General features: G+C 29.2%; 1 protein-coding gene across 6 annotated transcripts in view; it reads left to right on the top strand.

Moving 5' to 3' along the window:
- Nucleotides 1–24,621, top strand: part of Qvr (quiver) — a 37,929-nt gene extending 13,308 nt beyond the window's left edge. For 3 of the 6 annotated variants that reach the window (XM_029488859.1, XM_008189169.3, NM_001162777.2), the window contains exons 2-5: nt 2,250–2,368; nt 12,364–12,411; nt 17,782–17,928; nt 24,186–24,621. In XM_029488859.1, coding sequence (XP_029344719.1) covers nt 2,350–2,368; nt 12,364–12,411; nt 17,782–17,928; nt 24,186–24,403 — 432 coding nt within the window. In that variant the 5' untranslated portion in view covers nt 2,250–2,349 and the 3' untranslated portion in view covers nt 24,404–24,621. Of the gene's footprint in view, nt 1–2,249; nt 2,369–3,710; nt 3,954–12,363; nt 12,412–12,833; nt 13,020–17,781; nt 17,929–24,185 lie in introns of those variants that run through there. The other 3 variants (XM_029488867.1, XM_008189170.3, XM_008189168.3) reach the window with 2 other exon arrangements.
- Nucleotides 24,622–25,552: the final 931 nt, after the last annotated feature.

Here is a 25,552-nt window from a genome sequence, read left to right as displayed (position 1 = left end):
ATACATGGATTTTCTTATACTAGACATATCGTTGTGTAATAGTTTTGTAGTTTCAACCCCCATCAGTTCACGACGAATAATTTTATTTGGTCTCTCCGAAATACATTCAGTCGCCTTTCGTTTGCAATTATTACGAACTATTTGTCGCTGAATATCCCGATTTTTCACAGTATTATGACTATGAGATATATTTTCATTTTCCGTCAAAATGTTGGATATTTTAGAATTAGTTTGAATAGTTGAAGTACATTGTCTTACCGTACATCGCCAAGATATATCTCCGCTTGCCATTACTCGTTGATGTCTGTACTTAAAATTATTGTACACAATACACCTTGATTTGTGTAAGTTAATGTAAATGACATTTTAATAATCGAAGACTTATAATTTTAACTTTATAGCGAAAACCAGACACATACGCACACGTGACACGAATGTAGCACAGACACCAACTGATATAGGTCGATATCGATATATAGGTCGGTATACAATTTAAAACATTTCGCTTGATTTTCAAATAAAACGGCCAAATATAAAAATTCTGCAATATGTCGTGAAACGGGTTATATACATGGAAAGGTCAGTAAAATATTGTATCATGTTATACAATTTATTTTTGCGCTTTTATCCCACTACCAAGGTACAAAAACGCAAATTCATTTTGCGCTTTTGAGCTATCGAAAAAAAAGGTCGATTTGTGCTTTCGGGTTTCACCGAAATATTATAATAAAAAATAACGTTAAAAGGGCAACCCAAAGGGAGGAGGGGCAAATGCCCCTTCACTCCACTCGTATCCGTCACTGCATATTGGCATACTATCATATCAATATACCTACATTAAATATTTAAATATTATTTTAATTTACGAATTTTTAAATTGTATTATTATAAATCATGAAATATGCTACATAAAATTGTAAAATTAGAATATATGTCCTTTAAACTAAAAAAATCACAAAATAAACTCAAATATAATATGCACTATAAAATATAAACTTTAAAAAAAAAATTTGTTGTGTCTTGCAGATAATTTCTAGCTTATTTATCATTTTTAACAAAAAGGTAACGGTAACTAACAAGAAACATGCGAATGCAATAATAACAACTTCTGAGCTCTAAATGAATTAATTTAATAACTAATAAGTACAGTGTTCATTACCAGTGGCGCCGAAGTTTTTAAAATGTGGTCGGGCAATTTTAAAACTTCCCGGCCTCAATATCTTAATTATTTAATATAGAGGTACCCTAATATACATTTATTCATAATCACGGTTTAAATATACTCATGCTCATATTAAAGTTGTGAAGTAAATAAAATATGGCCAGCCGGCCACATTTTTTAAAAAAGAGGTCGGGCCACGGCCCGACGTCACCATCGACTTCGGCGCCACTGTTCATTACTTTATCAATTTGCATTTACTATAACTAATTATTTATTTATTTATTTAAAATAGGTAGTTAGGTAATCTAAAAACTAGATTCAACGTTGTTAAACTTTTTTCTTGGATTTAAATTATTGACAAACTTTAATTTTAATTTATATGAAAAAGTAAATAAAAAATGTTGCGGAAATATTGTTATGCCTAGATATTTTGTTATACAGTAGTGATTTGTTTTTATAATATAGTAGTGGCAAATTATTAAATTCTCCCAAGAATATCATGCATGGTATTCTATGGTGTTATACGTAATACGTATCATGTGATACACTATGGCTTCGCATACCTGTATGTTTTAAACTTTTATAAAAAAACATTTTCACGTTTCTACATTAGACATAGTGCAAAAAAGCTTAAGTGGGGATTGAACACCCCTCTAACATAATGTACACCATTGCTTTGTGGTCTATATTATAATATTATAATATCCACTGTTTTCATTAACAACATTTTGTTTTGTAATATTTCAAATTGATTTTTTAATTCTTAAATATTACAACATCGAATACCTATCACGGTGGTTCTCATTTTTAATAAAAGTTTGTTTTGTCGTTATAGGACTCACCTTAAAGTAGGTATACATATAACTATTACATATCACTATTTAAGGAAAAAATAGGGGATGAGCATGATTGGTGAATCACCCTGTATATAGTACACACTCACGCACACACACACACACACGCACGTTCGAGTACATTGAAGGATGAGAGTGGGATGGTTTTGGCACGGGGAGTATATAGGTTCACGCAGCAGCGGATCTCTGTGGTACTTTTGTGTGTACTTAGGATGCGATTATCCTTTTTGCAGCCGGGCCCGTCGAAGAAGGGGCGTCATCCTGCCACCACCGCTAACACCACCACTAACGCCACCGCCTCCCAACGTCGTCAGCAGTACTCCAGAGCGGAAAATGCGGTGGACAATTGCAGGTAAAAACGTCTTGACTACATTAAAGGAATTACCTAACCCGAAGCCTAATTTAGTACATATTATATTCGCATGTACAATATATCATTATTGTGTTTTACCTATAATGATATTACGATAACACGGATATAGTTCAGCGACTTTAATATCATTTAGGTGTGTGTACTGATCGTATATCATAATATTATTAAATTACACAACCTCGTCAACACTCTCTAAATGTTCCCTCTTTATTTCACTTTATCGTATGCGTGTGCCGTAAATCGGATTAAGTTTAATAATATTATGTAGGTATAAGTATAGCATATTATAATATAGCACGCTGTAGGTATAGAGTAATATATATTTTAATACTTTAATATTATACAGACGTTCGTATGTACACGTATGATATATAGTTAGGTATAGGTCTTTTATCGAATTTTTGGAACCTAACTGTAACAACAGAGCGATCATTTTGCGATGATGGTACTTAACAATTGGTACATTTGATAAATCTGCAGTTATTGGTACCCACGTTATTTTAATTACGATTAATATTTAAAAGTGCATACGATGAAGAGTACCCCCCCTCCCCAAATTTAAATTTTTAACCCATTTTTAATTTATTTTAGTTTTAAAAGCAAATAATGAAATCGTATTTTTATAACAAATAATATGCACTTTGTGCTGTATATTTGACAGCGCTGAGTGTATACATATGCGTATATTTATAATAATATAACTGGTTATAACTGTTGAGTATCACTGGTATAATAGTAGGCTCGTGGTGTGCGTAAGACGTATGGTGTAATGGTGTATCGTCGCGGTCGGAGAGGAGGGAAAGGGGTTGGCAACCGTTTGTCCCTTTATAGATCACGCATCAAAATCGGCACACGTGATTCTGTGGCAGTGTTCGCATCGTGACTTTGAAAATAATATTAATCCACAGTTTTCAGCCAATTTGAAGACGATACAAAAAACAAAAAATGTCGTTCGAAACACACAAACCCCTCCAGTCACTCTCCCTCGTACACCCTTTACCGACACAATCACCCCGCCAACCGCGAGCGACCTTGACGCGCAACAACCAAGCACAGGGAGAGACGATTAACATGTATTATAAAAAATACTTATCGCGAGAGAGTGAGGTGCGCGGCGTCTTGGCGCCCGCTCAAAAAACGGTGTCCGGACGTGCGTTTATTTTTGGCTCGGCGGGCGAACGGATACACGACGGGCTTGTGCGCGATACGGTTACATACATACCGCCATGGTGGAGGGACGACGACGTTCACGCAGTGTTTATTTTAAATGTTTATATTATATCCGACGATCGACGACGACGACGACGTGGTAAACATTTCGCAGTGACTTGTCCGAGCCAGCAGCGATGAGTGTCCGTCCGGCCGTCTGTCCGTCTGTCCGTCTGTCTCTGTAAATGACAATAAAATATAATATATTATAATATTATAACACAAAGCGTGTTACCGTGACGCCACCGGGCGGATTTCAAAAGTTTGAGATTTACAAACAGTCGTATATAGATATAGTATTACGATAACGATGCGAAAGTCCTCCAAAATGTATACTGATAACGCCGGCCAGTAGGTACGTGCGAAACAATTCCAATTACGAATTATTATTATTATATAGCTTACAATAATACCTATTATTATATACCTACACACTTCACCTATATATACAGGGTGCATCCTGAGATAATAAATATATCATAAAACTGTTTTTTTACACATATTTTATTTTTAATTTAATTACATTGTTTTAGTTTTATTTTATTATTTTTGAAATAATTGAAGATAACCTTTTTATAAAGTTTATTTTTGTGAACATTTTGACTTTTCAACATTTTATTTTCATTAATCTTAAGATTTTTAATATTTTTTTTTAGTTTACCTATACATAAAACTGCAAAAAACCGGTTTTTTCCGGATTCCCCCTCTACGGCTAATGGGTATATCCTCACAGGACACTCTGTATATATATAATATATATAGCATAATAAATAATATAATACTGCCATAATCAGATATAAAACTTATCGTACAACGTATGTTTATAATATTATAATACCTAATAAATAATAATTATATTTAATATTATATTATTATTTACAATGTTTACATATGCGCAAATACCTATTGGAGTGGTAGGGGGTGCTAAATTACTCTTAGAAACTGGAAGTCAAATTTCTCCGAGTAATTTATTTCACAAATCACTTGTTAACTATAATCACAAATATTTACATACTGTACGACACATTTTTTATTTTAAATCGATAGCTTCATCCCGAATAAATTATATTTAAAACTGTTGACAGTTAATATTTTCATTCATTTTAAATTTTAGTAATCTTAATCAACTGTCTTTTATTGATTCAATAAAATGTGAAATAGATAAGTACATGAGCAGATGAGCTTATATTTTTTCACTCCCTTAGTTTACTCTTACTAGCTTATGATATGTACATATTCATTTATAATATTATAATATGTAACGGGCAATGTAGACACTGCCCGGTCAATTTAGTATTGCCCGAGAAATTTGAACCGCGAATACAAACAAATTATTTTTGTGCAATATTTTCTACTAATTGATTGTTACTATTAATAATTGTTTAATATTGATAGAAAAACAAACAACAAATGATTATTCAGTATTATTCAGTATTAATTGTAATTTTAATATTAACTACATATTTATTTTATTTTAAATATTTTAAAACATTGATAATTTATTTTGAATATTTAAAACAATTATAATAATGGTAATAATTATATACCTAATTTTGATGGCACAATACCATGATAAATATATAAAAAAAAGTTATTATAGGTTATTTAGGATTTTGTTTTATTACCTATTTATTTGTATATGATTTACTAGAACGACACTTATAATTGAAAAGTCTGCCTGCTTTTCTACACTTGCATTTACTTATTTTGAAAAGCTACGAACAAGTAAAGCGATCATCCGTCGTTATTGAATATAATAATATTATATTAATATCCTAAGTTATATCCATTGTTTTCAAATATTCAGATTTTTTCACCCGTCAATATTAAATAATTATTAGTAAAAATAAATAAAAAAACAAAAAATAGTACTGCACAAAAAATAGTTTGTATTCATGGTTAAAACTGCCAGGGCCGGACCAAATTGACATGGCAATCTGTACATTGTCCGGTATTCAACATTGCCCGTTATATATATATTCGTGCATAGTATAATATCAGAATATTAATATAAATTTTAATGAATATTAATAATATTATAATAGACGATAGAAGTTAAAAAATATTTTCTGCTGCAGTGCGTAAATAATAAAATATGAAATAATGTCAGTGGCATAGCCAGAATTTTGGTTTGGGGAGGACTGATTATTTTTTATTTAGGAGTCACTTAACTAGGATCCACCATAAGTTGCATGCTCTAGGTATATTATTTTTAATTTTTGTCTCTGCACATTCTTTTACTTAAACTAAACTGCATAATTAACTAAGCTTTTAGTACCTAACTCTTTAACAATTGATTTTATAATGGACATATACCTACGCAGGGGCGTGCTTGTAAGAGGATGGGGGTGTCATACTCCTCTCCGCATTTGGCTTATTTTGTCACATAAAATATATGATAGTTTATAAATGAATTAAAGTATAGTTCACTATATAACGTAGTATGAGAATAATCCAAATATTTTATATCCCCCTATTTCTTCCATTAAAGCTTAACACAGCACTGCATAATATACGTATATTATATATATTGTAAAAATTATTTAATCAATACCCTAAATTTTATAATAAAGAATGGAAGAAATTATGAATTTCCTTTAGTATTAATTAAACGTCAACATTTATAAATTATTTAAGCATTATATAGGTACTTACCTACTCTATTTAATCAAAAAATAAATAAAACAATAATAAGACACTTTAGTAACATTTCATTGATATTTAACATTATTTTTAAACAAAAGTTTTTAATAAATGGTCTACAGTCAGAATAATAATGTTAATGTTTTTTTTTTTATGATACCTTATGTTGTTTGGCCCTTCCGTGGTTAGAAATTGTTTCATCTGAAATTACAATATCTATATGAATATCTATTGAATAACAAAGCCAAACCAACAAGTCAACATGATGTACCTTCTTAGCTCCTATGCCACGACAGATGCGTAACGGTGCACACTCGATACTCAATATAAAATATTCTAATACTGTACTATAACATTTTGTTGAAAAGAAATAAGATAAGAAAATAGAAAATAAATTAAAATCTAGGTATAAATTACAATCTCAAAACATGGTTACATAAATACATAATACGTTCGAAGAAGTCATAGAACATTGAAGTATGCATTTTTAAATTTTCCTGTAATTTCAGGAATGGATCGCCCCCTTAGCGCCGCTCCCCTGACTATGACACTGATAAATATATTTTTTGCAATTGATTAGTTATATAGGTACCTACGGGATATGTTAATTTAATATATTATTATTCTTTACAATATAGGTACGATACAATTCACAATTTTATAATATATAATATAATGTATAATAATACTCAACTAATTATTATTGGAATTATCCTCTAATATAATATAATATATCCATATCATATAATGAAATTAAAAATGTTACTTATTATTAGGTAATAAATAATAATATAGGGTATATCAATACCCAGTATAATAATAATTTTAAGCTGTATTAAAAAATGTTGTATAAGTAAAAATAATTGAAATTAATTGAATACAAATAACAATCTAATCGTATAAATAAATTAAATTAGTTGTTTTTATGGAAGTTTATAATTTATGGATAGTATTAAACATTTTTAGATACCAACACAGTTTTCAAATAAATTAGATTTTTTCTAATCAAACGTGACGGAACACGCTATAATAGTATTATTAACCCCGCGGCCAAACATATATGAATACTACTTTTCTAAAACGATTGTCGCAAGTCTAAAATAAATATAAAGTATAAACGTTTAAAGATTTTATTGTATTTTGTCTGTGCATATTAAATATGTCTATATAGTATAATATATATATATTATATACATACAAACAGACAATTAAAAATATATACAATCATATCCAAAATAATACTTACAAATAAAAATTATAAAATTCGTGAAGCTTAAAAAATTACCATCTCGATTTTACAGCAACATGACACAATTTGTTTGTGGGCTGGACTGGGAAATTTTATCGATTCCGACAAAAACATCAAACTTATACAATAAATATTTAAATACAATGGATATATTAAAAACGTGAATCTTTGTGATTTTTCGACTACCCACTTCACTCCGAAAACACGTCGATTATTATTTTTTTGTGATGTACGCACAATAAATACATATCTGGTAGATAAAGTCGAGGGATAAATACTTTCAAAAATATAAAATAATAAATAGATAGCCAGGGGCAATAGATATAATACAATAATGGTGCAGTGTTCTATATTATATAAATTATGCAATCAACGCCCATGCTACGGTTACTAGTCGTTGCGATGATAAAAAATAATACACAATTCATTTTAAAAACTATAAAAATGCATGTACATGAATGTTTAGAACAATGATTTTATTAAATCGGTCTCGAGGTCGTAGGTATAGTTACGTTATCAATAAATGTGGAAATGAAAAATGTATGAAATTCGTCGACAACGTGCGATACGCACTTACTAATGATTAATACACACACACGATACACCCACAAATAAAGTCTAAACAATTTCGCTGAATTTCAACGTATTACAGACATGTTTCCGTAGTGTTACTATGTGGGTTAATTTAAAATTTTGGAATAAAAAATATTTAAATCACCCGTCGTCATGATCCGTGAGGTCAGCACAGAGAAATTTGTGATTTTTGCAGCCCATACCTGCGCGGTGAATATTTTTGAGCGAAGGAACGGGGTTTGATTAGTTTATCGTGTGACAGAAATTTAAAATAAATACTAGTGTGATTTGAGGTATAAATATAGCTTGAAACAGAGGTCACCAATTAATATAATTTTGTAGGGCCACAAAGCCACATTGGGAATTTTGAATATTTTCGGGGAATATCAAAATTCAAAACAAATATTTGTATTATATTGTTATAATTCAAAAGTAACATAATATAGTGGCCTAGTATCATTATTAATAATAAATTAAATTCAATTAATTCAAAAAATTTTAAATTTATAATAATTATAATACAAATATAAAATTGGGTTAAAGTTAGTGGGAAAAATGGCAAGTTTCCTGCTCTCAACTGCCCAGACAGCAATTTTTGCTTAATAATATTATTATAACATTATAATCACGAATAATATTAGTATAACGTTATTATAACACTATTATAATAATTATTGTTACAAAATTCTGTCTGGGTGACTGCTTGAAATTTGGTGTATATTGGTGTAAATGAGAGGAGGGGGTAAACTATCACTGAGGTAAATTACACCAAAGTAAAATATGCCTAGGAAAATTTTACCGGTTTAGCGAAAATTTACTGGAGACAAATAATCGCAACCTAGTGAAATTTTACCTCGGTGGGGTAAAATATAACTAAGGTAAAATGTCATAGTTATGCCGACATTAAGGTAAGGTCGTAAGATACTATGTTATAAGTACAGGTAAAAACTGCTCTACACGCTCAATTTGTGGCAACTAGATACTTATACAATATACATAACACTTGGTAAAAATTAACGTTCCCTTCAAAAATTTTTTTTAAAAAATATTGAAAACAGGATTATTAAAATATCTCTATCAGAAACAAAAACTTTTATTTTAATATAAATTATATACTACAGCCGTACCTACCACGAATTACGAGTTCAGAGTAAATTGACTATGGTTGATGATTTTCTTGGAAAAAAATGCTTCGAAGAGAACTCATATATAATAATATAATTTTACTTTCGCAATGTATTATTATTCCATAATAACATTTTTACACCATTTTATGCAACTTAATTAATATTAAATGCCTAAAATTAGTAAAGTATATCATCGACAATGCCTCTACGCACTAACAGACAATAAAGGCAATATTGTAAAAATCGAATATTAGGTATACATTATCGATTTTACAACGCAGACTCGTTAATTATCCAATAGACATTTTTATCAACTTTGGCTGAAAAATGCTGGAATCATCATCATTACCTAGACAATTTGATAAATACATCATTGCTCAAAAATAAGGAGCATTAACATTATTTCCTAGTCAATATCGCATAAAGTCTAATTCGATCGAAAATATCGTTCATGACTAGGTAAGTCATTAAGAGGATGTGTCATACACACGTGTGGTGTCTTACGAACGTACTTGGAAGGTACACCTTAGCAAATTTATGTTAAGCGGTTCCAATTTTGTGTAGTGAGCTTAAATAATAGACCTAATGGCTAATAGTGAAACCCAGGGTAGAATGGGGTCGCGGGGCACAACGGGGTACAGCTTTTTTCCATACGCAACGTTGCGCATCGCTTAATCTCGTCGGAAATAATAACGTTTTTCGTCCATGTTATTAAAGGTTAAGTAGGTATTGCACAACATTGGAGCTGCTGAACACAAGTTTGCTAATTCGTACGCTCGTAAAATGGAGAAAACACATAGTTGGCGTCCGCCGTCCTGTTACCGTTAATTCATGTAATTATTTAATTAAAGTCTTTGACAATAATATAGTGATAGTATTTATATAGGATAATGTCCGTGCAGTGAGATAGATTGTATTATACCTAATATGCGGTTATGACCGATATACTATAGACCTATGACTAATTATGTCTAATGGAGCATTTAGGAGTCACTATCGATGCCTGCAGAAAAAAATCGATTGATCTAAGATTCTTCAAAATGATGTATAGGTATTATACGCCTAACTGTATAAGTCATTACGATTTATAATTATAATATTCGCATGAATGAAAAATCAATTGAGATTGAGGAAAAATGAGAAAATTGTGAATTACCTACCTGTATAGTTTCATTAAGAATTTAAAAATTGCACATGCAATCACTATATAGGTAGTCTATAAGCAAAACTGGGCACCTGGGAAATTTAACTTTTTTTTTAACTCGTTAAGTTAAGTTAATATAGAAAACAGTAGCGTAACCATCAGGGGGGTCTGAAGTGTGGACCCCCTCCTATTTGAGTCATAATCATAACTCATAATATATGAGTGATCATAATAAAATTATATTATACGTCAAGAGATCAAATTGTATTCGCTATTTATGATTAAAATACTTTTTAGCGATAATTATTATACACCGGTACAATAGGTACAAAACCTCTGAAAATTCCTGGGCACCTTACTGTTAAGTGGTACTCATTAAAAAATAACTTAATAATAATTATATATGGCATAAATATTGTACACCTACAGTTTATATATTATTATATTGTATTATATTGTTCTACTCAGCCATTTGCGCAAGTGTAAGAGCGTAAGGTATATTTTAGATACGACCCGCAACCGTGCCTTTGCGACGGAATCAATGCCTTCTGTGACGAATGATTTTTCGAAAAGAATAATACTTTGACTATTTTATATATTATTACCTATATACAGAGGTATCCATCAAATATCATCACAGTCATTGTACACGTAGACCGCGAGCGAAATCACGTCATTAATTTTAAATCAACGTGTAGGTAAACACAATTATGTATAAAAAACACACACAAACTTGAATATATGTATACAGAGTGTTTCTCCAAGCATACTCACCACCTTTTTTTTTCTCCAATTACAGTAATTCAAAATCTGATTTTAATATTTTAAAATTCTTGAGATGTTATTCCTACTAATTATAAAGCGCCCTATAGTGTTACAAGCTCCTGTTTTTCAACTGATAATTTTTTTACTGTAAATTATTTAGAGGATAATTTTTCTAAACATTTCGACGTTTCGAAAGCAAAGGGAGTTATGTGAGCAATTGTGATTTGAACCTTTTATTAATTAATATTAATCTATCATTATTTATAATTTATAAAAATGGTCTAAGTATAATATTAAATATCTACTAGATCCAATATTACATATTAATATATTTATTTTTGTAAGCCCGTATCCTGGGATTATTATCCCTGGTATAAACATTTTAATAACTACTCCTTCGAATTTTGAATTATCTAGGTAAATCAAAATATTATCCAATAAATAATTTACAGTAAAAAGGGGATGGGGGTTCTCATTTGAAAAAAACAGAGGTCTGCATCACCACAGGACACTCATCCTTAAGTAGTCCGATAAATCTAAGGGGATAGGTATAGGTAGGTACCTGGATATATTTAAAAATTCCAAAAATCAGAATTTGAATTGATTCATTGTAAAAAAGAAAACACGCTGGTGAAGGGTGAGCATATTATGCTTGGTGAATCGCCCTGTACACGATATTACAATATTATTTTATTATATTATACCTTTGCCTATGTATAACGTTGTGCGCGCGTGTTGTGTTTTAAGGGCACACCGTGTACAATATTATACGCACAGACACACACTCACACACACACACACACACACACACATGCGTGGAAATACGCTAGCAAAGAACAGGCGAAACACGCGACGACGTTATAATAATAATATGGTAATCGATTCCGTACCTAATTCAAACTTATATAACTGTGAACGGTGAAAAACCAATGCAGAGCCCGTGCGCGCGGCGCATTTGGCCGTTTCGCGTTTCGTGTCGCGTCGTGTCGGGTTTTTTTTTTCGTTTTTTACCAACAAAATAATATTATATATCATTATTATTATTATCATCTAAATATATATATATAAACAATACTAGTAATAATAATAATAATAATAACAATCATGATATCATGTACCTATGTTTATAATATACGTCGACGTACCTCTATTATACATTTATACCTATACCCACTTTTGTTATTATTATAATATTATGTATTGCTTGCGCAGAAATCCGCGTACCTAAATGTACTTAAAGTTGTGTGTTTCTTTTGTATTTCAGTTGTCGTGTTGGTTAATATATCGCTGTCCCACGAGGAATGTTTTCCCCGTGAGTAACAAAACAAAACATATTATTATATTTTAATATATTATATAAAAATGATTTAATACACTATATTATTTAATATTATTATACGTCTATTAAAAACGTGTCGATACGACGGACAACGGTATCACGTTGTTACATATTACAAAATTCTCTATCGATATTCGTCGGTTACAGGCGGACTTTTTTAGTTATATTTTTTTTTATGTTTTTTTTTTCACAAACCGTTTTTCTCATATTGTTTATATTTCATCTTCTTAAACGCTGTACCATAATATAATATATTATTATATACCGTTTTATTTGATTTCTGTTTACAACATAATATTATTATAATACAATATAACATACGCAATCGTTTTCATAAAAACTCCGGTCATATTATATTATTATTTTGTCTTTCTTTTATATAATTTTATCTTCAGACGCTTTGTTCTACCTACCTATATACAATGTAATGCATATACGTAAAATATAATATTACATTACGTACACCAATCGTAATACTACAATATCGACCCGAATGAAGGACCTTAGAATAATTACTGTTTTACTCGTTATTATCACACCCGGAGTCGTCGGTACTAGTACGGAATGCTCAGCATATCAAGGTAGGTGTGTGACGTAGTGCAACCGAATTATATAATAATAATATACTATAGTAATAATAACAATAATAATAATAATAATAATAATAATAAAATAACAATAATTAATAATAGTGTGAAAAAATAAAACCGTATGCCGTGCTGAGTGCCGCTGACCATTAGGTGGTATATATTATGTTAACAGTATATACGACATATAGAAGTAATAATAATATGTACAATAAATAATAATAATAACCGTGATATTACCTATACGCACTTGCACACGTTCTATAAAATATTTTACCAAGTACGAAATAGGCACAAATATAGGTGAATATAATAATATAGCACATGGTTATGCTACCTTCTCGCTGGTGCACTATACAAACATTATACGGTATATGATTTAGTAATATTGCATCATGCAAATTTGCAATAATAATAATATAAATCGTCATAATATTATGCATTTAGGGCTCGAACTTTATAATGCTTTGAGAACTAACTATTATGCGTTTAGGCCCGGATTAAAATTCAATTTTTAAAGAGACAAAACAATTTTTTTAAGATATATTTTTAGAAAAGAGCAAACATTATTGTAGGTGTTTAAAATTTTAAGAATTTATTATATTTTTATAATTTTATTAGTTAGATATTTACAGCCCTCTCCTTTTTACAAGCAATTTTTTAATCAAAAGTTAAAAATTCAATTTTATTATTTATATTTTTGGTAATAATTAATTTAACATACCGTAGGTACTACTAATAGTAAAATAAATTAGTTTATTAGCAACATATATAAAATATACTTAGTTATATAATAGGGTGGCGGACCGTTCTCGTTCGGAATCGTTTTTAGTATCCAATGATTTATCGTTGAATTAAAATTTACCACATTACAGTGACTTACTCAATAATGAGACACACTCGACATGCGTACCTATAGCAGAGCGTTACCTTCTTTCCTTTTTTTTTCACTGAAAAACTTCCAAATATCTATATCATGCTTCTTTCATTCGTTCGTGTCATTAATCATTATGATATGAAAGTAAAATCAATGTCCACAATTATATAACGTAAAAATATTAAACCGTATAATTTTTTTTTTTCAAGATCTTTTTATATGACAAAATAAAATTGTTTGGACTTTTACAAACTTCATCTACTTCTTAAAATAACACGTAAATAGTAAATTTGTTATACCTTTAATTCGTTTATATAATTCGGAACAGAAAGTATCAATAACTATGTACCTAGTACCTACATTATGAATCTCTATTCTCTACTAAAAATTTGGTTTTATTTTTATCTACTAGGGCTTCAACAATTGTGGTTACCTATTACTAAAAACCAATAAGCAAAAACTTATTATCCTATTTTTAGATGATATACGGGTTATAAGTAGAACAAAACCATATTAGTACTATTCTGAAAAGTACCCGAATTTTCAACAAAATGCCTGAATATGCCATCCACTAACGAGTAATGACCCACAATTAAAATGAGCCATCGGCTCCTTTAATCCTAGTGTTATTGTATATTACTTAAAAAATGAGCCATCGCGGGTATTTTATATAGAAAATATGCGTGAAAATTGAAAGGATATTTCATTATAGGAGCACACAACACAAAAATAAATTTTCTTCAAATTATTATTAAATGTTAAATCATTGTAATCAGAACTACTAAAAACAGTTTTATCAAAATCCAATATAAAAAAAGGTGGGCAAGTGGGTTTTGCTCTTTCTTCTATGATTAAATCATATTAATATTATAGAGAGCTCATTAAGTTAGTTCAACAGCTGATTCTGAAAGTAATTTTAATTGCCATGTGATATCGCTTATGACATAGCCTGTTGGGTAACCATTATATCTTTAATCGTGGTCAGAGATAAAGTTCTTCCTAATGCGTTGTGGAATTTTGGTAATTCTACTATAAATACAGAGAGACGTTACGCGCAAAATAGTTTTTGGCTATATTTTACCTAAATATTTTGTAAGATGGAAACAACACATACGGGAGCACGTCCTCTTAAACCTATACCATTATTCTTAGAATTGAACATTCTTTCAAATTAAAAAAAAAATGATTTTTGTGCTTTGTGCTCCTTTAAAAGAAAATATAAACATTTAAGAAAAATTATTCTTTATTTTAAAGGCGCATTAGATGTTTTGCACGTGTGGCTATAAATACATTTTGAGTTAAATTAATGATCAAATATGCACTTATTATTCATTTGTATGTTTTGCATTGAAAATTCTAGGGAAATTAATTTTGAATTTAGCCCTAATAGGTATCTACGTTTTTAATTATTTACAATATTAGTAATAATATTACTCTTCACATCACACAGACAATAACACAATATACAGATAATAAAATATAAATACGTAGATAGTAATCTAAAAAAATACGAACTTTAATACATTGTTGGTCATTAATTCATGACATGACCACAAGTTTAAAAGCTACAATCATTGTCATTATTTTTAGTTAATGAAGTTTTCAATCATATTACTTCCAACTAAAATTTGTATTAATCCTCAAAATATACGGACAAACATAATATGTTTGATACTCAGTTCGTTTATTCTTTAAATTAATTTATGTAGCGTAACTATATAACAAAAAATCTAAAAACAAAAAAGGTAAGTTGCATAAAGTTTGAGCTCTAATATTATCATAATATATTATTAATTTTACTGCAGTTAAGTACTTAGTACATATTATACCAACTATATATTAATAAAAGCTAAACATTGGTTGAGTTTATTTGATTATTTTTATTTTTCTGCTCGGATATATCATAGTACTATCTCATTTCACTTGTGGGAAGCTCGAGGGAAAGGGGGTCGAACAAAATTTACATTTTGGTCACAACTTCCTCTCCACTTGTAGATTTTTACAGATTTCCGTATATACAGGATGATTTTTTAAGAAAGCTCACCCTTTTTTTCAATAATTCGAAATCTGATTATAAGAATTTTTAAATATCTTTAAACACCATATTTTTAAGCTCCTTAGATTAAAATTATCTTTTTGATAACACTGTCTTGTGGTGACAAACTTCTATTTTTCAAATGAACCTCCCCCTTTTTACTGTAATTTATTTAATTGATAAGTTAGTATACTAAGTATACTTGATACAATTTTGATGCACCTAATTCAAAATTCAATAAAGTGCCTAGTTTCTAAGTTATTAAAATATGTATATACATATATTACATACTAAGGATAATAGTTTTCAAAAATGGTTTTAGAAAAATATAAAAAAAAGTGTAAATATTTATTGAACTTTGACCATTTTTACAAATTATTAATTTAATCACTATAATTGGCAAATCACCATAGCCCCTATATCTCTCCAAACCCATTATCATAACCTAGTATACAAGGTTAAATAAATCAAAAACTACCAGTTAAAATTTTAGCTGATACATTTAAAAAAACATTTCACTAAATAATTTACAGTAGAAAAATACTCCTTAAGTAGTACAAAAATCTCAAGAACTTGAAAATATACCTAATCTTTAGGTACCTACCTATATATTTGAAGATTCTAAATTATATTTATTTTAAATAATTGCATTATTGAAGATAAAAAGTGGGGTGATTATGCTTGGCAAATAACACTGTGTTATATATGTACCAATCTCATACTCATATAATGTACCTACGTACAACTCAATAACTAGTATAATATTAATTATTATTATAAAAAATACGGACCCTTCTTAAAATATGAAATAATAATAATATTAATAAGTTTGACTATATTGACGTCCATTAAACCTCTCCAGACCAGCGAATATTTTCTTGAAAAATGTTAAGGTTTCTATTTTTTTTTTTCACTTTTCATGAGTAGGTTAGCAACTGAAAATTACTTAAAAATAATAATAGTATTTTACTACATATCCATATGAATTTAAATTTGCGTATACCTACATTTTGTTAAATGTTTCACAATATTAATAAATTTAATAAATAATCAGGAAAAATATAGTTTAATGCTTCATTCTTTAGGCTACAATCTTTTATTGTTATAGAGTTTATGATTTACACAAATCTTACATCAGACTTACAAATATCTTAGGATAATATTAATTTTAATTCTCAATGTTAATACTTTTTTTCACTTTAAATTAATTAGTACAAGTTTAATTTTTTACGAGTAAGTAAAATATATAAATTTTAAAACAATTCCTACTACCTATACTGAAACCGTATGTATGCCGTTAAGCTGAAAACAGGACCCCAATAATTGAATTCCTATTAGGTACATTATAATATATTATGGTGTTAATATTTGTTTTAATTGGGTAGGTATTAAAGTATTTCATAAATATCTCTCATAAAAATGATGAAAAAATATATACATTTTTAGCTAAAAACTATAATACACCAATTAATGAACCATTCCACACCATTAACCTGGACCAACTGACGTTAGGAATAGGCGGAACTTTAGACAACATTTTAAACGATCGTGATACCTAAATCAATCAGTAAACCGCAATTTGTGCTTGGTGGTTAAAACAATAATCTTGTGGTGTGTAAAAATATGGTTTTTCGCATAATATTTCTAGAATTATATTCGCTGGTAACTGATGAATGTCACAATAATAATAATAATATCATAACAATACTGAGTGCGGTGATATATAATATATTGCAGTTAAAACTCTAAAAAAAAATTAAAATGCATCAACTCGCCGGCCCGTTTAAATCGTTTATATTGATATTGGTTTTGTTTTGTCATGCAATTTCCTGCGACGCCTTCAGCTCGGTCCATTTACTGTTACGAGTGCGACAGCGCCAAAGATCCACGCTGCAAAGATCCTTTCAACTACACAGCCATGCCTCAAGATCAACCGCCACTGGTCAGCTGCAACGGCTGTTGCGTTAAAATGGTCCGGTACGTGCGAACTTGTAAGTATAAACATTTTTTTTTTCAATCGACCAATTTAGATTGTATAAAATGCTGCTCTCGAGTACCTACCAACAATATTTTTTTTTTGTTATTATATTATAATATAGTCTTTGGGGTGGTAAATGTTGGTATGTTTTTCAGTCGTGATTTTATCAATTATACCTACCTATATTTCTCCGATATTCCGCAAGCACATTATAATTTAAATTTATTTATGGATTTTGGTGTGTTACTCTTAAGCATTAGGTATTGATATTGTGGTCGACCAGAGCACAAATTCAAATGTGTGTCCATCCAATGCACCGGCTTCCCTATTTTAAAAGGACGATCTGCAGTAGCTGTTTTGACACAACTTGTCCAATCCTACTCGAGTACTATAATATGTGAACTAGTTAGTAGTTACACTTCAGTCCATCAAAAGAATCATATTTTGAACCACTTCACCACAGTCCACAATAAAGAATTGGTTTTTTGGTGGATATCACCATTCACTTTATCACGGATTATTATTTTATCAAATGTGTTTTCGCGCATACGCAGTCGCCAGTCAAACAATAAATTGTATTTATAACTATGGTATTGTTATACAGTATTATACACATTGTCACCGTACGACCACATTAGTCACGCACATACAGGAAATGGACCGAATGATGGCTAATTAAATTGACGCCCTTTTTTCATAGACACGGTCTAAACGTCGGACAACAATTTATAGGTTCTTCCGGTAGCTGAGGTATAGTTTGATTTAAAAAATTCAAACACGTTCGTACTTATAAACAAGCTTACTAAACGTTTAACCTAAACCTTTATTTTTTTAAATTATACGACATTTCTGCAACGAATACCTGTTTAAAGAAAAGAAATATTAGACAAATTAATCGTTGATTATTTTACTTTTTTTATTACCTTGAAATTTCTTTGTTTTACAATTTACTAATATTACATTTTCGATTGCTACACGCTGTTTATTTGTCTTTAGATTTTTAGGAAGATGGTACAATAAACATCAGTTTGAAATTGTTTATAATATTTAGCCCTATAAATGTACCTATTTGGGTTTTCTTTATAAAAATCTTTAAAATGTGAATGAAACGATACTCACACACAATCTCACATGGGTAGTATCAACAGTTTATTTAACTTTATAATACGGTACTACAACACTGGTGCTAGGTAAATTTTTAATATTTGAAGGAAAATGGAATTCAAATTCAACCTTTTTTAAGGAAGATGGACAGTGATGTATATAGCTTAACTTTCACAAAATGTTTATAGTATAAATATTTTTCAATTATTTATAGGCATAAAAAATTTTGGTTTTTTTCAATATTATTGTCGATAAATAATTTTTCGGTTGGTCAAAAACGTTGAAAACTTAATATAAGGTTCTTCGTATGTTATTTTAATAGCATTTCAAACATATTAAAGATACATAGGCACAATTTTTTTTTAGTATTTGATGTTCAAATTTTGACGAAATTAGATACCTAAAGCTACAAAACAAAGAATAAGTAACGATTTTAGTTATTTTTTTTTTTAATTGTTAAAAAGTTGGTAGAAATTATTTTGTAAAATTAGTAATAGGTGTAAGAATATTAGCATGTGTTTCGGATTGCCATTAATTACAGACAAAAAATGTATTAATTCAATAAATAAATAATTTGGATTTGTCTTATTTATAGCCGGATAATCTAAAGTAACCGTGAAGATACATACACGTCTGCCATTTAAGATGAGATTGTCCTGTTTTTTAGTAGATAGGTTAGATTATAGTAGATACTAGATAGGTTAGGTAGATTATAGTAGATAGGTTAGATTCAAATATCTAGGTAAGTATTCCCGTTGTATCTATATTATTAAATTATTTTAAGTACGAAAAAAACCATGTAAAAAAATAAATGAATCGTCCCAATTTTCCATGATAATGGTTTTAAATATTAAGAAACTCATTTTGTCTTATTCTGGCTATTCTGGTAGGTATTCACTGATCATTACTCAATTTGTTATTTTATTAATTTGGAGTAAGTAGGTAGGTACCTCAGGGTATAGAGATTTCCGTCAGTCTGTTCGTACACTTAGTAGGTACAAACAAAATCATAAAAATAAATAAAATATCAGATCCAAAACTATAATTTTTCAGCCTAGGTAGCTAGGTATAGATATATCATTAATTTCGGCATAATATGCTTGAAAGTGCACAATCCATATTCCTTAGTGTTACATAATATGTATATGTATGTTTTTACTCACAGCTCACATAACTACTGGTAAAATAAGTTTATTTACAAATTACAACTAACATAAGTCATAATGTAATATGTAATATTATATAAACTTTTAACGATATAGTGTCATGGATGATATATGAACATATATACGTATATATTATTTAATTTTTGAAAACAATTAGGTACCTACCTCTTACGATGAGTTCAGAACCAAAACGTGCTAAATTGAATTTTTAGAAATCCGTTGGTTTATAGGTAGGTACTTATTATGTCTCACATCAAAGTTAAGTTACCAATGTTGAGTTATGATTCAATTTTAATCTAAAAAAAAAACGAAATTTTATTTTATTTATCATGTGATTTTATGCACGATAAGTATTTGAAATAATTCTTCGATTTTCAACTTCAGTATCTTTTCTGGTGGGAAAGTGAATGAAGTTGGTGCATCCGGGAGGTCAACATATAAAATTCTATTTATATGTATAGATACAATGATACTCTGCTACATGAGAAGTCGAGTGAACATTTTACACTATCTTCAAATGATCATAAAAATTAAATTTAAGTTTCTCATAGTTATTTTTTTTTTTTTTTTGATAAGGGTAGACAAACTTATGAGGAATCTTGCATTATATTTTCTCTACTAATTAAAAAAAAAAAAGAATGTATAAATCATAATTAAAATGTAGTTTGACAAAAAGCCATTCAAATATAAAAATTTTAATAATAATAATAATAATAATAATAATAATAAAAATATATAAATATATTTCAAATATAAAAAAAATGTGAATCTATAAAATACAAAATATTATAAAGGTTTAATTTGAGTTACACACTTTTAAATTGCGTACTACACAGTACACACTTCACTTTTCGAGCTACACACAATTTTAGGAGCTGCTATACACACAATAGTCGATGATACAATTACCATGTCGGTGTTGTAGCCAGAAAAAAGTGTTGGGGGGGGCCACTTAATTTTTTTTCCTAGCCTTTGAAATGCTAGAATATCTAATTATGACCCCTTTGTTCATAAAATGGATCTACTACTCGTTTTATGACTATATTATATTTATGTAACAAGTATGGTACCTACATTGGCTACATTTTAATATAACAATGTTGAATGTATTAATATTATTGTAAACCATAGGTTAATGTATTCATCAATATTATTATCATTATATCAAAATGTGTTGTAAACAAAACATTCCATTTTTGGTTCGAATATTATTAAAATTTACTATAACAAAAATACAAGACTATATTAGTACTGTTGAAAGCTGGTAGTCGTGCAATTAAATCAATAAGCGGAAAAAATATATTTCCAGAAATCCAATTTTAATTTCGAAAAAAAACATAACAATTTCTCCTATTTTTGTGTGTTTTGTTGGAAGCGATTATTTTTTTTAGTAATTCAAAAGTAAAAGTGAATTTTGGAAAAAAAAAAAAAGAAAATTATTCTGATACTATAATTCTAATTAAAAAATACTACAGATCATAAATCCATTTCCTACATAATCTAGAAAAGAGATTAAGGAATTCAAATAAATGTTTTCAAAATTAAAATAGCCAAAAGGCTTTTGGTACTGGGTGAATTTGTCTTCCATTTTTTGGGAGTTTTGTGGCACATGTAAGTCGAACATTTTTTTATCACAAAATATAGTAACGTGACTGCGCGTATGTACTTTACTGGGGTTCAAGAATCTTAGCCGTCTTTTTTCTTAAATTACATAAAGCGTTCGGGGAACTCGCACACACTAATGATCAGTCACTATAGATATAGTACACACATAGATATAGTACTAACGATGGATGTACAATATTTCCTAAATCCGACCCCTTCAAAATGGTTCACTTCGACAGCCTTCACTTTTAATTTTTATCAAACATAATATGATATAATTAGCTGATCCCGTGCACTTCGTTGCCCGTTAAATGTACCAACTATATTTGACTCAAACTTTTTTCAATTCGTTATTTAATTATCGGTGTATGGTGTTCAAAATGTATCTTAACTTTTTCGTTTCCCGGAATAAATATTCTAATTCGCAGCACTACCACGTTATAATATTATAATTCATAAAAACAATAATGATGTGCGTGTATGTTTGTGTGTCGACTAGGTTGACGAGTGAATTGGTGGTGTGGAGGCAATTAGGTACTCGATGACTCTCTATTTATAATATTATAATAATACTTATTTTAAATATCAATAAAAACATTATACCTAGTTATAGTATACCTAGTTAATGTCCTAACCCGTTAAATGTATTAACATATAATACCATGGTATGCAAAAGTGCAAAACATAGGTAGTGCAAACGCATTAATTTCACAGCCCTGTTTACCACATTTTTCAATATTCATATGTACCTATCTACGTTGCGAATTTATCGCGAAAACGGTATACAATAATTCATAATTTACGCCGCTGATTAAGTAATAAAAATATTGATATTATACTTACAAAATTATTGTTTTTATTTCTCATGCAATCGTGAATTATATTATTTATTAATTAATTAAATATTCTTATTTGTGATCAATGGTAGTGGGTAGAATGTAGAATACATAACTCAGTGGCAGATTCAGGGGGAGGGGTGAGCAACAGTGGCGTAGCAAGGGTATGGCGAACTGTGCCTACGCCAGGGGCGCAAATCGTGAAGGGGCGCAAAATTGTGCTTTAAAAATAGTACTTACTTTTATTCTACCTTCAAAATGAAATGTCTTCATAATACATTTCGAAATGATTTTGTTTATCTGCACAAACTACGTAATGATGAATTGTGTTCCATTAACTGTAGTTATGATCCTGCGAAATGTCCCAAAATAACACCAAGGTTAATATAAAAGGGCTATTTTAATTGAACATGTTCCTCAAATCACTTTTAATCAAAACTACTATCCACATGATGAGAATAATCGTATAATCTTCATAATGGTGAACAGGTTGGAAGGCAATAGCTAATATATAGTATTACCAAAAAATAAACTTTTTTGTTTTCCATGCATTTTTTTGTACCGCAAATTGTGCTTTTATTTCTGGTCTTAGCGATTGACAACTTTTGAACCCTCGTTTGCCTGATCATCAAATTAACTTACTGCATAAACAAAACTGTATAAAATGGAAAAAACTAGAAAAAAGGATACTTGATGCTAAAACTATTGACTGTGAGGTATAAAAATGTTCAAAAATGAAAAAGAAAAATGGCGCAACATTTTAAAAATAATCATAGATATTATGTTTTGCAGTAAAAATAATATTGAAAATAACTGATAATTGAAAATAATAAATGTTAAAAATATATAATTTCGTCAATTTTTTTATCTTTGAAAAGGCGCATTTCCAAGTTTGCTAGAGGCGTTAATGACTCTTCCTACGCCACTGGAGAGCAAAGAGCACATTTGCCCCCCTTCCAATCACCATAGTTTCCCTTTGCTTTTCTACTTTATTTAATTATAACATTTTCTACTTTTTAAGTATTCTTATATAGGTATTTAAATTATTTTATTATTAAAACAATGGTAAATTATATTCCAGTTCGCAATATACATTATTTTTATTTGTCAAAATTTAAAAAAAACAACTATATAATTTAAGTGGGCCTCAGTACACAATTTAGGAGAGGGCCCCATTGGCATTTGCTGACTAAACGTCCATTAAATCCGCCACTAGGCAAGTTACAAATATCCTAAGTATTAATGCATATAATAATGTATTAATATAATATAACCAATTATACTTAAGATCGTTATTAACTACCTATTGAGTATATATTGAGTATATTGAGTATATTACATTTACTTGGGTACCCACCGGCTACCACCCACCCCACTATTTAAGAAAAATCTCAGAGGCAATTGCCTCTGAAATTAGTGTTCACCATGCCAAATTTATAACCCATTCAACTGTCAATATTATACAACACTATAGCCTATAGGTGCCTACCAAGTCTTATATTTTGCACTGTTAGTTATCATTAAAAATTAATATTGATTGTATTGTTTAATGCACACAGCATACGAGAGCATCAAGAGAACGTGCACATCACAACTGCAAATCAACCTGTTCATGGTTGACCACGTGTGCATGATGGAAGGAACGGGTACGGGACACATGTGTTTCTGTGAGGAGGACAACTGCAACGCGGCTACCGGACCGGCACGATCATCGGCGTTAGTGTCCGGTGCCATAGCCCTCGCAATGTACGCGCTTAAACTACTGTTGTACCGGTAGACCTGGTCCAATAGCATTTCATCACACATTTATTTACAATTTTTATTTTCCCTAAGTGTATATTTTTATTTTTATTTTTTATCATTTCACTTAAATCTATACGTATGAAGTAATAACTAATAATAATAAAAATAACAATAATGTCATTAATGTCGAAATATGTTAACAATACAAGAGCCCTAGTTGACAGAATAAAAACTCAAAAGCCATTGTTATAAGTGTTCAGTTTTTTTTTTTATCATAAATACTATTTACCACCGTTAAAAAAAACCAATCATAAAGTACAATAAGGCATAAGCCGCGTGGCAAGTATATCGACTCCATCGGTAAACCTATTTTTTGACACAAAAACGTTAATAATTAATACAGTATGTCAGTATAGTTTTTTAATAATATTATGATAATAATGATACAATGAAATCAATACATTTATCGTTATAGTGCACGTAAATTATGTGTGTTTCATCTAGCATTAACAATATTATAATAATTATGATCCTTATTATGCTTAAATTCTCTAATCAAAGAGAATATGTTATAATAATGAATTCGTTCTTCAGTAAACATTAAGCTTTTGTTTTAAGTTAAATGAAAATACATACATTTATTTTTAAATGATATATTATTATACATATATATATGTATAATAAATAACTAACAACAATGTTAATATTCACAATGAAAAAATTATAATTTTAATAATTAATAGTAAATAAATAAGTATATAATTATAATTACACTTTTTTATGTAAAATTTTAATTAGTAAGGTGAGTACTATAAAAGTTATTGTTAACCAATACCTACAACAGTTAGCTAATAATTGAAAAAATAAACACTTTAGGTATAAAAAAATGTTTACATATTATGCCGTTACAATAAATAATGCAAAAAAAAAACTATAAATTTACTTTACGGCACAATTAAATGGCAATACATGTGACATGATGGTAAAATAATATTTAATCTGACAATTTGATTAACATTATTAGTTAACATAAAACATTAATTGAAGTTTTGTCATACATTAGTTACAGATTTATAAAGCAGTCAACATTTTAATTTTTAATAGTAAATATATATTTAATTCACTATTACGTTAAAACAGAATACAAAAATAAATATAATTCATATTTGGTATGAAACAAATA

The sequence above is a fragment of the Acyrthosiphon pisum genome, chromosome X (genome assembly GCF_005508785.2).
Source record: "Acyrthosiphon pisum isolate AL4f chromosome X, pea_aphid_22Mar2018_4r6ur, whole genome shotgun sequence".
Lineage (NCBI taxonomy): Eukaryota > Metazoa > Arthropoda > Insecta > Hemiptera > Aphididae > Acyrthosiphon > Acyrthosiphon pisum.
Note: the sequence above shows the minus strand (reverse complement) of the source record. Positions and strands in the feature narration are given on the sequence as shown.